Genomic DNA, 14,165 nt, shown 5'->3' on the forward strand with positions numbered 1-14,165 from the left:
AAACAGATGAAGCACAAATGAGTCACACTGCAAAGTCAACTGATAATCTTAAATTGGTAACTCTTACTGCTGTAAGAATAATTTAGTAAACACTGCCCTAACAACAATGATCTCTAATTTTGGACACAAAGGGTGGAATATACTCTTTCAGGTTTGGCTTAAGAAATGGCAAGCAAGGTGGAAAAGCACATTGACCTTTTTTGTTCTCATTCTCAACATAGCATCATCTCTAAGCTGGTGAATTGGCTATTAATATCAAAAGAGGCCACACACAGTATTGCCACTATTATGTCCAGGTTCCTCAATGTGTTCTAGGTCCACATGGGTTACCCAAATCATTAAAGCTCCTGTGCGAGAAGGGATAAAGGGATTCATCCAGCCCCTCAGCTCGTTGCAATAAGAGGTTTCTTGCCTTATGTAAATGCCTTTCTCCCAACCAAGTGAATTTTAGCATGAGCCTATTTAGCTAGGCTTTCTTGAGTTAACAAAATAGAGAGTTCATTAGTCGCCACTTCAGCAGAAATAATAATGCAACATAGATTAAGAAAGAGAAGTCCAAAAAAAAATTACAAATACCAGAGTTATTTGTTAAGTGTAGATAGGATAAAATTCTTTTGTCTTGGTTCCTTCCAACAATGCCTGGCTGTTAGCTTTATGACTGTGCATCTTTTGTAAAGACACCTTTTTCTTTATACTGGATGTTAGACTAAAATGGGAAAAGCTCTGCTTTAAACCAAAAACCGTGCAAGGAGCTGCTGAACTTTTAAAGCAAGTTATTGAAACGCACGATAAGTTGTGTTTATTTCGTTCATGTACTCGGTGAAGATATCCAATGTGCCTCAGTGTGTGCAGAGCAAGCTTCATCCAGGAACAGCCTGCTGATTGTACAAACTAATTAGGTTAAGTTGCAGCGGCCAGGAGCCAGCAGCATGACAACAACTCTAATTGACTTTTGGAGATGAGGACAGTACCTGCACGAACATGATGCAGGCAGAAGTCTCTAGACTACAATAGAGTCAGTCAGTCAGTCTGTCTGTTTGTCTCTCTTTCTCTCCAAAAAGGAGTTTGGAGAACAGATGTTCATGGTAGAAGCAAATGGAACACCTCTGTGGACTGACGCTATTGAAATATTTCCCCCAGTACTTTTTTAAAATTTCCCTTTTAACCATAATATCCATGTTTGCTTATTTGTCTGTGTGGATATTTAAAGAAGGGGGGGGTTTGAGTTTCATCTCGCAGAGCTGTGATGACAATTCATACATTTCTTTGCCTGCAGTTAAAACAAATGTAATAAATAACAGCTCAGGTTCAGTACAGAAGCATGTTTAATGACTGTTCCCAAGCTGTGGCCTACACACACACCAACACGTCACACCACAAACACATGGGCAGACAAACAAGAAATTTGCAGTCGGTTTTTAGCCCCTTTACTTGCATAACTCTGAAAGAGTAAAATAAACATAAGTCTGCAAGAAATGCCTGCCTGTTGAGAGGGGTGTGGGCAGTCAAACTCTTTTGTCTTCCTGCTTAATCTATTTGAAGTTTCCTGACACTGCACAGGTACAACATTCCATGGATCCACACAGGATTCTGTCAGTCACTGAATTTACATCCCAAGTCAGCTTTTGGCTGCAGCTATCCTTTCTTAAAAGTATATTGCTTTAAGTTCAAAATTCAACATTTCCATATGTACTCCAAGGTTCTGATTGATCATCTTAAAAGATTTTTGTGAAAAATTATAGATTTCCTTACAGTTTAAGTGGATAACACACTTAAAACTGAATGCACTAGCTTGCTCAATCATTTGGTCAATTCATGCTGTGCAGAATCAGTCATGGTGAAAAGACGGCTTAACGGGAAATTGATTTTTTTTTATCTTTTAGTGGCCCACAGGTGAACATAGTAAGGAAGGATGATGTCTACCCTATAGACTGCCAGACAGGTCCACTGGCTGTAAAAAAGGAGAATTTACAATTTTGATTGTTCTTTTCAATTTCTGTTGAAGTGCATTTTTCATAGTATTTTACTTAAATATGCACAATATGTAAATTAAACCTTAAAGTGCAGAACTGACATGTAAGAAAATTGATTACCACTTCAAAAATTGCCATCACCAATGCCAAGACGAACAAGAAAGGAAATAGATGAGCTGTATAAACACAGATTGCTGCGCTCTGTTTGTCCATCACCATCCTATCTCTCAATACTCCTTTCTAAACCTATTTACTCAGTACGTAGACCTGCTGGGGATCTAAAGGATTTGTTTAAAAAAAAATGCAATTTTTAATTACAAGATCAACACCTAAAGAATGTTAGAATAATTAATCCATGAACTATAGTATATGGTTGCTTGCTATGTTTGCAAAATAGCTAACATAGCCATAGATAAGACAAGACATTTTAAGTACCACCAAATGTGGTGACCTCGCCAAAATTTTGAATGGTTTCTTTCATGCTACACAATTGAAAGACTAGAAAACGTTGAGTCCTCAAAAAGTAAGTACAAGTACAGTGCTGTTTGCAGAGTGTCAGAGATGACAGTAAGCTTTCAGTCAGAGATATTGCTGTCTACTAGCATTAACTGGTTCCCTGTTGTGTTTAATGATATCAACTCACATTCCAGGGTCATGACTGGCAAGCACCCTGAGGGTCATACATTTGGATGGCCAATTACCTGAACAATGCCCTAAGTGTACAAGCGGCGCCAAAACGTAGTGTTATACATTTTTTAAAAACTGAATTTCATTACTGCTACTGGAATGTCAAAGAACCAATGTTATTTTTAAATAGCGACAAAACATACATGCAAAGGTCACAGTAGCTAGGTGAACATATTAACCCTTTGCTCAAGCTGTTCAGTAATTTATTAAAGAAATACATGAATGCAGAGTGACTGCAAGCTCATCACAATTACTGAACTTCCAGGGTATTTAAGTGCAATGCTAATATTGTACATAAAAGATTGAGGACTAAGTTTCTTAAGAAAGTCAATAAGTAAAAAGCATATTGCAAATTTATAAACTGACAGCAAATTAAATGCTCCAAACAAATGGGAGGGGGAGGGAGAAACACAAAAATATAGTTCAAACAATACATGTATGCAAGTTTGACTCCAATTCAATAAATTGAAAAACCCTTCAATGTTAAAACATTCTTGACAGCATCAATTCAATAAATATAGATCGAAATCAATCACGTCCTTTTCTCTGGCTAAAAATGCTGCAAAAAGAGTCTAACAATTTAAAATTAAGGTTTGACCCATAATGTAAAATGAAATTATTGGTTTCTACGACATGCAACTTTGAGAGCAATTTAATCTTGCAGGTTTTCTGCATGATTACATAATCTAAATAGAAATAAATTTTAAACTATTACTTTGCTCAAGGGGATTAACCCTTCCAGATTTTGCGCTGATGGCCAAAGAAAAGCAAAAACTTGATTTTAACAAAAGTCCAGAGGGTTAAAGGACATTATTTCCCAGGAATGAGATTTATACAATGTTTTCCATTCTAAACTAAAACTGTCAGTTGTTGTTCAGGGCTGTCTCCCTCACCTCTGTCAGAAACTGTGTGCTCCAAGTCCCACTCCAGAGGTTTGAGCACTATATCCAGGACAAACCTGAGGTACAGCACCAAGGGAGAACTGAACTGTTCCATCCAGCAACATTGCTAAAATGGATTATCTGATCACTTGTTTGGAGTGCTTTCAATATTCACTGCAGTCTGTCACATTTCCTACATTAGAACTATCGAAAGGATGCTGTGAAACTTGAAAGGGTTCAGAAAAGATTTACAAGGATGTTGCCAGGGTTGGAGGATTTGAGCTATAGGGAGAGGCTGAATAGGTTGAGGATGTTTTCCCTGGAGCACCGGAGGCTGAGGGGTGATCTTATAGAGACTTATAAAATCATTCGGAGCACGGATAGGGGAAATAGACAAGGTCTTTTCCCTGGGGTGGGAGAGTCGAGACCTCGAGGGCATGGGTTTAGGGTGAGAGGGGAAAGATATAAAAGGGACCTAAGGGGCAACTTTATCACACAGAGACTGGTGTATGTATGGAATGAGCTGCCAGAGGAAATGGTGGAGACTGGTACAATTACAACATTTAAAAGGCATCTGGATGGGTTAATGAACAGGCAGGTTTAGAGGATAATGGGCCAAATGCTGGCAAACGGAACTAGATTAGGTTAGGATAGCTGGTCGGCATGGATGAGTTGGACTGAAGGATCTGTTTCCATGCTGTACATCTCTATGAATCTATAACTGTCACAACGCCTCAAAAAGTACTTAAGTGACTGTTGTGCTTTGCATCCCAAATATGGTTACACACTTTGTTCATTCTTCATTAAGTTTATTTTGGCAAATTATTCAACATTCCAATTCCACTACAATTTCACTCCTCGATGTGGAAAATTACCAACACATCACGTAAATGAAACAAATTATTCTGAAAAGTTCAGAAAAACTTCTTGCAAAATCTCAATTTTGCTATTTGAAAGTTTATACTTTAAACAGACCTTACAGCTGAGGTGGAACAGACTGTTCCTGAGACATGCATGGAAACTTAAGTTTTGCTTTTTAAAGTGAAAATCGCAGCCACAACATTACTCATCTTCTATAGTTGAACAATGCAGAAATGATTAGCTTCCTCATTTATTAATTTATTCTTTACTCATGATTAATCACACAAGGTCAATCGCACAAAACATTATTCAAGATCTTTCGCTTTGTGATCAAAGCTTCTTCCTTGCATAATGGCCCTGTATGATTAGCGCACAAGTATTTATGGAAGGAAATCTAAAGGGATCAAAAAATAAGAAATACAGATACAATCTGCTGCATGAGAAAATAAATTTCTTGGGGGATTACAGTCAGCCATTTACTTTCCAAAACAGCTCTTCCACAATGAAATCCAACAAATAAGTCAATGTGTCTTTTTCAGAGGTCTCAGGTGACACTTGAAACTCATTTATTGTGATTGCGCATAAAGTGAAGCACAGCATGGACACATCTCTGAACCAAGAAATCTTACTGAAGTTTTGCCCAAGATTTAAATGCCACAGAGACAGATGTGGAGAGAATTTTGTGACATTCCCACTTCTCCCTACACGGTAATAGAATAATGAAAGCACTCTTCAAGCATACATAAAAAGTCTGCCCACCGAGACTGCAAAGATATTGCTGCCATCAGCATCAGCTCTTTGAAGTAGGTTTTGCCACTAATCTTGGCTGAAAGGAAACAACATTTGATCCCTCCCCCAGGAAACATGCCCACCAGAAAGAAGAGACCAGCTTTTCAATTGTCACCGGAGTTGGGAGCAGTTGCAGGTGTGAATTTAAATTAGAGTTCCAGTAGGTGACATTATTTCTGTCATTTTCAAAAAGGGGAGGGTGTTCCAAATATCGACACACATAACTCCTTGAGAAGCTTGTAACAACAGGCTGAGGGCAAGAAGAAAAATGCTGGAAATGCCAAACTTGAACAGTTTAATGCACAGTTGCCAGATTCATGGCAGGCAGAAGTTAAATTTATTTTTAAATCCAAGGAACTTTCAGGAGCTGGATTTCTTGGGTGGTATCATGCTGGTTACTCTCCAGTTTGCCACTTCTCACAAGAGTGTTAAAATGAATATATAACACTAAACTACAGAAAGGTCTAGTGGTACATTTTAAGAAAGGGAGGGTAGATAGCCATGACAGAATAGAGAGTGTGGCGCTGGAAAAGCAAAGCAGGTCAGGCAGCATCCGAACAGCAGGACAATCGACGTTTCAGGCACCCTTCATCGGGAATATGCATTCCTGATTAAGGGCTCTTGCCTGAAACGCTGATTCTCCTGCTCCTTGGAGTTTTTCCAGCACCACACACTCTATTCTAATCTCTAGCATCTGCAGTCCTCACTTTAGCCATGATTCAAGCTGAGGGAATTTGGGTAGTTCAAAGAGGACCTGACAGAAGCCAAATGCAAGTATAGTCTCTCCCATAAAAGGAGGCGTTAAGAAAATACATTGTTTCAGTGAAACAGTGTGGTCCATAAAACTTTTAGACTACGAGCGCTTGATAAGAATTCTGCAGATTATTAAAAGACCGAGAAAATCTAAGCTCTTAGTTATACGTACATTTGAGGAATAGGTTTCACAACCCTTAACACAGAAACCGAGAAATAGTTGAGTCAAACCTACAGGTTCAACTGGAAAAGTAAAGTACAGTTAATCAAAAACCCGAAGGCAATAAAAAAAATGATGCTGGAGAGTAAATTGGATTTTTTTTTTGCTGTGTTTTTATATCCTTAAATCTGTTATCTGCAGATAAGTTGGTTTGGTTTATTTTATTTTTATTTTTCTGTAATAAACTTGTTTCACCAATGGTGCAGGCATTAAAACCAGGTTGCTCCAAAGAATCAAAATTAGAGCCATGACGTGGAGGTCTCCATGTTGGACAAGTTCAAAAATCAGGAGGAGAAAGTGAGGACTGCAGATGCTGGAGATCAGAGCTGAAAATGTGTTGCTGGAGAAGCGCAGCAGGTCAGGCAGCATCCAAGGAACAGGAGATTTGCCATTTCGGGCATACTCTTCCTGAAGAAGGGCTTATGCCCGAAACGTCAAATCTCCTGTTCCTTGGATGCTGCCTGACCTGCTGCGCTTTTCCAGCAACACAAGGTCAAAAATCACATGACACCAGGTTATAGTCCAATGAGTTTATTTAAAAACACTTGCTTTCGGAACTCACTAGCATGTGATGAAGGAGCAATGCTCCGAAAGGTAATGTTTTCAAATAAACCTGTTGGACTATAACCTGGTGTTGTGCAATTTTTCATCTCAAAATTATAGTACAGATGTTTGAGAGTTGTTAGTATAGGGCAATATTACCAAGTTAGGAAAGGGCTGGTGTAGGGAAGGATTTGAAAACAAATTCATGTTTTAAACCAAGACAAAGGGAGCTAAATGTAGGTCAGAGAGCAAGAGTAAAGTGGTGAATGGATCTGATGCATGGAGGTGGGTAGATAAATTTTGTGTTACCTCAAATTTCGAGAGCAGAATTTTCGAGAGCAGGAGGGGTTGAAATAATCAAATCAAGAGGTATCAAAGACAGGGATGACAGTTACGCTAGCAGCAGATGAGCTAAGAGTGGAGTCACAATTTTGCCCCGCAGTTTCAGTGTAGCAAAGACTGCCTGCAATAAAAACTTTTGTTTGCCTTTTAATTACTCCCGAAACCTGAATGCTCACTTTGCGCAATTCATGAACCCAGATTCCTCTGCAATTTCTCACCACTTACATAACAGTTTAATTTCCTATTCTTCCTGTCCATATTGGACAACCTCACATTTTCCCCACATTCCCCAACGTTCAATTTCATTCATAACTCTTCAGATACTGAAGTAGACCATTCCAGCAAGCAGCAAGATTTGGAAAACATTCCAGCTTTGACTGGGAGGTGGCAAATAAATAACATTCACACCAGAAAATGTCAGGCAATGGCAATCTTCACAAAAGAAAGCAACCATTGTCCCCATGACATTCGATGCCATGCCATCATGGAATCGCTCACCAGCAACCTGCTGGGGACATTTTGTTGACCAGAAATGTACATAGACAGCCATGTAAATAATAGGTTCTCTAAGCCATGTCTGAGGACAGTGTGGCAAATAATTCACCTTCCAATTCCTTAATGTCCATCATTTAGAAGGTATACACTAGCAATGGACTGAAAATGGCATGTGGTCACAGTGAAGAAGCATACCTAGATGCTAGGACATACCATACCTTCATAGAAAGCTGGTTTGCTCTGGTGTATGTTATTTCCAGCAGGTGAGGAGTGCTGAAGGTTATTAAAATAAGTTGAACAAGCTCCTATGTCTGGCGTATATCTCTAAGAGAAAGGCAAGTGGACAAGTCATTGTGGGATCTTAATATTATCAAAAACTGGTTTGGTCATCTTAGTAGGTGGAAAAATATTTAATGTATCTTTCATTTAAATTAGTCTATGCCTTTTTCTTTGCAACTTTGTATCTCACTGAATTTGTATGTTAACTAACCTTTCGCAGACCTTCAAGAGTACATGCGCTGCCTGCCTTAGAACAAAACATCGTAGAGTACAGAAGTTCTCTGTGGGTCTGTGACAAAAGCTTTACATCCCTAGTGTTTTATTTTACCACTGAATGACATTAAGTAATTTGCTAAGGGCAACACAAAAATACAAGCCTTGTTGTGTTGAAGATAACTTTTGTCACTTTTATCTCTTTTTGGGAATTTCCAAAATTGCTGTTAAAGAGAAATGAACTTTTAAAAATGCATTGCAGCAGATATTATGGGAAAGCTCCAAACATATCAATCCTTAAATAGTATCAATGTTTAGGAGTTCTTCACAAGGGCAGCTAGAACACTAACCTAGATAGATTTCTCTTAAACTGACAGAAGAACTGCTGAACTGAAGTCTTAAGTGATAGCTGTACCCAGCACCTCACCTCCCAAAGAGGGGCAAGTTCTTTGTTGACAGTTGCGAAGTAACTGCATGGCTAAGTGCATTTCTAACTGAACTTAAAACAAAACTTCCTGAATACAGAGGGGTTTCTGCCCTCAGGGCTCTTTTAAGACCACAAGACCATAAGACATAGGAGTGGAAGTAAGGCCATTCGGCACATTGAGTCCACTCCGCCATTCAATCATGGCTGGTGGGCATTTCAACTCCACTTACCCGCATTCTCCCCGTTCCTCGAGACATCAAGAATCTATCAATCACTGCCTTGAAGACATTTAGCGTCCAGGCCTTCACTGCACTCTGCGGCAATGAATTCTACAGGCCCACCACTCTCTGGCTGAAGAAATGTCTCCGCATTTCTGTTCTGATTTGACCCCCTCTAATTTAAGGCCATGCCCACGGGTCCTAGTCTCCTCGCCTAACGGAAAACATTTCCTAGCGTCTACCCTTTCCAAGCCATGTATTATCTTGTAAGTTTCTATTAAGTCTCCCCTTAATCTTCTAAACTCCAATGAGTACAATCCCAGGATCCTCAGGAGGTATAAAGGTCTGAGTTCATTGGGCTGTCACTGAGAATCGAGTGGTAATTGATGAGTGATGAGCTAACACTCAAGTAATGTGGAAATCACAAAAGCAAACTAGTTTAATTTGAAGTTTTCAGAGAACATTAGTATCAGCTCAAGAAAGCCCAATGCTAATATTCTTTTCACATATAGTTGAAATAGAATGAAGATTTTTGTTCTTTGTAAGGCTTATTTATGCTTTAATGTACTGCTTTCTTTAGTATTGTTGCATTGAGGAGCTTTGATATAAACAGCCATCTACAATACTTGGACTGTACACTTTTCTACTCACAACGTGTATTGTCACTGGAATGCTAAAAAAAGTCAAGAAACTGTTCTGACATAATATATATATAATTCAGATGTTTAACAATCAACAGAATTTATCAATTGTGTTGTGTTAAATACAATTAATTCTATATTACAGAAATGCAATCATAATAACACTAAGCTTATGGTAACAAGCCATGGACTGGGCATTTCAGAAGCTCCTTACTTTTGCAACAAACCACTAGAAAGCGTACACTAGTATCATTCAAACACATAAAAGCAGTGAATTTGCACTACATTTACCTGTAATGACATTGATATCTGGATACAGATTTTCAGATAAGCCAACAGCCTTACTATCACGTTCAAAAGCTTCACGGAGTTCCTTCTTAACCGCTGCAGAACCACAAAGACGGTAAAGGCCCACAACCTAGAAAGAGGCAAAGAATAGTAAACCACAGCTGCTTTAGATTTTAAAGTAGACATTATAAATACTTCTGCCAGAACAGCAAAGCAATCTCAGGTTTTCAAAAATTACATTTGTCAAGCTCAATCATTGTTATTTTGAGCTTTTTGAAGAATGCTGGCAAGAATAGGAAGTTAAGCAAAGTTCAGAAAATGGAGAGTTATTAATAAAATTGTGGAAAGATTATAAAATTATGGTCAATATTCATTTCCAGTCACCTATAAATATCACACATTTCCATTGTAATAAATATTTTCATTAGTTGTAACTGCAACTCCATGTTTTCCAATTGAAGTGCAGCATAATAACACAGGGGTTGGAGTGGGACATTCCAGCCCCTCAAATCAGCACCAACATTTAAGGTGATGGCTAATGATCAAGGTTAATATAATTTTCCCACCCTAGCTTAGACATCTTAATGGCATAAGTATCTGGAAATCTATCGGTTTCTATCTTGAATACACTCTATGACTGAGCTTCTACAGCCCTCTGGAGTAGAGAATACAAAAGATTCGCCATTCTCCAAGTAAAGAAACTATTCCTCATCTCAGTCTAAAATGGCTTGCCCCTTATATGGAGACTGTGGCACCTGTAGTTCCGAGAGGGATACCCTTTTTGTAGACACCTTTTAAGAATTTTCCAACTTTCAATGAGGCAACCTCTCTAAATTCTACATGAATCACAAAAAAAAGGGTAGAATAAGAAGCAATATTTCCAGAAAGTAGTTTCCAGAAATTATAAAGGCATCTTAAAGTACTCCCAATTTCCTTTCACCCTGTGTGTTCTCATTTACAGTGAAATAGCAAAAATGTTACACTAATATAAGACAACAGTTTTTCCAAGCCAAGAAAATAGTTGTTTCACCCAATTTTAACTTAATTTACATGAATCACTTTGGCATTGTTTTCTTCAATTATAGCTTGAAATACTTGAATGGAGTGTTGCTTAACACTGATATGGATGTTAACCCAACTGCTAAGCTACAGCGGGCAGAATGACAGTCAAATGTTCCTGTGAAATGTGGCCTCTGCTTGTGCCCCCTGTTTCTGCAATCTGAATTACTATTCATGCTTTTCATCTAGGTCACACAAAAGGAATGCACAACCACAGAACCTCGAAGCTCCATCGATTCTGCACCTGGAAATAAGTCGGCCATGCTTTCACCAGACTCTCTCCATATCCCCTCCCAGGAGGATCAAGCAATAAATTAACAGTTTGTTGAGATGGAATTTGGCAAAGTCCTCCAAGAAATTCAAGAATGAAGCAAAGGGGAAAACATATAAATTTCGAGGTCATTGAATAGTTCTAAACTAATTGGATCCTAAACAACCAAGCATCCCTCTAGAGCTAAGCTTGTCAATTGCCATTACAAGGTCATGGATCATTAGGTTAGTCATTCTCAGATTACAATGCAACATTTAAAATAACTTTCAGAACATTTTCTACAGAATTAACAAATCATATTCTGACTCGAATTTCATCAGAATTGGCTAGCAGTAACCTAGCAATCCACAAAATTGGTACTCGCTTCCAGAAGGTCAAGCTCATGTCATCCAGTAGACACATTCTTTGAATATTTCACTTAGTTATGTGTGGATGTGGTGTACATGCCAGAAGCTCAGAAATTTAAATAGTTTCTCAACATTTTTAAAAATGTATTCACATGATGCAAATATCACAGGTCAGCCAGCATTTGCTGCCCATCACGAATTACCCTGAAGGAGGTAACGGGTAGACCACATTTTTGAACCCCTGTAGGTCATCCTATATAAATACATGCATAGTACTGTCAGAAAAAGAGTTCCAGATTTTTGAACAATGAACTGTGATCTAGCTCCAAATCAGAATGGAGAGAAACTTGCAGGACAGAGCATCTGGAGCCTCTGTCCTTCCAGGTGAAAGGGATTACAGATTTGGAAGATTTGAAAAAGGTTGGCAAATTGTTGCAGTAGACAATACACCCTGCTGCCACCTTGCACTTGTGCTGCAGGAACTACCACTGAAAGCACTCTGTCCTGATTGATGTTGAGCTTCAAATGCTGCTAGAGCTGCTCTTATCCAGTTAAGTGGAATGCATTCCATCACACAAACAATTTCTGCTTTGCAGTTTCTGGGGTCAATAGCAACCCCCAAGGTACTGATGGGATGGTTAATCTGTGATGGTGACACTATTGAACATAAATGAGATGTTTATGTTTATGCTGAAGATGATCATTGCCTAGCACGTGTGTTCTATGAACGTTACTTGTCACTTTGCAGGGTGAAGCCTAAGTATTGCCCAATATTTGCATGTGGGCACAGACTGTTTCATTAGCTGAGAAGTGACTCTAAGTCATGAATGGTACAGAGCACTGTGCAATCATCCATACTTCTAATTTGTGATAAAGGAAGGTCCCTAATGAAGTTGCTGAAGACAATTGGACTCAAGACATTATCAGGGAATTCTCAGAGTGATGTCCAGGGACGAAGCTGATTATCTTCCAACAACAAAAACCATTTTCCTTTGTCCTAGGTATGACTTGAACCATTGAAAGAGTTTCGGCTCAACTCCAACTGACTTCAGTTTTGCTAGGGGTCCTTGATACCACATTTTGTCAAATGCTACACTGGCGTTAATAGTGTACACTCACACTTTTAATTTTGTACCAAGGTTGAAATAAGATCTGCAACCAAGCACCTCCAGCAGTACACAAATTTAGCATCAATAAGCAAGTCATTGCTATGAAGTATTATTTCCTCAGCAATGTCAATGAAACACTTGCATGGATTTTCTGATGACTGAGGGTGGAATGCAGTTGCCAAGATTGGATGTCCTGCTTTTTACATTAGGACATGGGGGAAAAGACCATGGTGATTCAACATATCTCCACTTCTCATGATTTTATAAATCTCTATAAGGTTACCCCTCAGCCTGCTATGCTCCAGAGAAAGAAGTCCCAGCCTATCCAGCCTCTCCTTATAATTAAAACACTCACATCTCGGTAACACCCACGTAAATCTTTTCTGCAGCCTTTCCAGTTTGCAAAACTCAGCAGATGGAGCACAAGATGGAAAATGCAAGGTTATGCACTTTGACAGAAAGAATACATGAGCTAAATATTATTTTAAGGGGAAAGTTGCAAGAAACTGAAGCACAGTGGGATTTGGGGATCCTACTGCATGAATCCGAAAAATAAATTGCATCCCAGTTTAGAAGGGAATAGTAAAGATAATGAAATGTTGGCTTTTATTTCAGGGCGTTTTCAGGGTAGATGTGGATAGGTGGTTTCCCACTAAGGGAGAGTCTAGGCTCAGGCAGCATCATCTCAGAAGCAAGGAGTTGCCCATTGAAGGAGCATCATACCAGACTTGACTCTTTTACTCTCCACAGATGCTGTCAATTTCTCAAGTAATGTGCGTTTGTCATAGGTTTCTTTTCCTTTCTCCTCAAAGTATAAAAATTAGACATTTTCCTTTCATAAAACACTGACTCTGCCTGATCCAAGAGTATTCTACAAACTGCTTAATGATTACTGCCATCATTCTTGGAGGGTATCTTCTAAGATTAATCTGATTACATTCACTCACATCTGTACTGCCCATTTCGAAGGTAACTGTCTTTTACACTGGAAAGAATTTGTCTTTGATGCTCTGAATGCAATTCCAAATTTTAAATTTTAGTTCAGTGTGGGGAAAGTGGTATTAAAATTAGCAAAGCTTAAAAGCTGGTAGGTATTTTTGGATTGAGTTAGACTTTGACAATGGCTTGACAGAGCAACAACAGCATATGCATGCATGCTCATTAAGTGTCCAGTAACTGTATATCCAGCTTTGTAAAAGCTACATGGAAAATGTCACTGAGAAATTCAAAATTGACTTGGGTGATTTCAATGCATAAACCAAGCACTTTGTTTTCCTATCAACAGGGAGAACATTCTCAATATATTAGGAATTACTTCCAAATATTATAACTATGTGCTTAATGACTTCTAATAGCAGCATGTAAGTCCTTGTTCTTTTGAATTGTTGAATGGCAAATGATGCTGGCAGTGTGAAGAAAACAGAAGGGATGGAGCAATGCATAAACTCACACTGCACATAATGTTGACAGCACTATCAAAAAATAGAACATAGAACATTATAGCACAGTACAGGCCCTTCGGCCTCGATGTTGCGCCGCCCTGTCATACTAATCTGAAGCCCATCCCACCTACACTATTCCATGTACGTCCATATGCCTGTCCAATGACGACTTAAATGCACTTAAACTTGGCGAACCTATTACCGTTGCAGGCAAAGCATTCCATACCCTTACTACTCTCTGAGTAAAGAAACTACCTCTGACATCTGTCTTATACCTATCTCCCCTCACTTTAAAGTTGTGTCCCCTCGTGTTTGCCATCCCCATAC

The 14,165-nt window shown here is 38.8% G+C and overlaps 1 protein-coding gene across 1 annotated transcript in view; it reads right to left on the reverse strand.

Annotated features, from left to right (window-relative positions):
* Window positions 1–14,165, reverse strand: part of syde2 (synapse defective 1, Rho GTPase, homolog 2 (C. elegans)) — a 165,216-nt gene that overhangs the window by 55,522 nt on the left and 95,529 nt on the right. The window contains exon 4 of the mRNA XM_060830651.1: window positions 9,614–9,740. Coding sequence (XP_060686634.1) covers window positions 9,614–9,740 — 127 coding nt within the window. The remainder of the gene's footprint in view (window positions 1–9,613; window positions 9,741–14,165) is intronic.

Source organism: Hemiscyllium ocellatum, chromosome 9, assembly GCF_020745735.1.
Source record: "Hemiscyllium ocellatum isolate sHemOce1 chromosome 9, sHemOce1.pat.X.cur, whole genome shotgun sequence".
NCBI classification, from domain to species: domain Eukaryota; kingdom Metazoa; phylum Chordata; class Chondrichthyes; order Orectolobiformes; family Hemiscylliidae; genus Hemiscyllium; species Hemiscyllium ocellatum.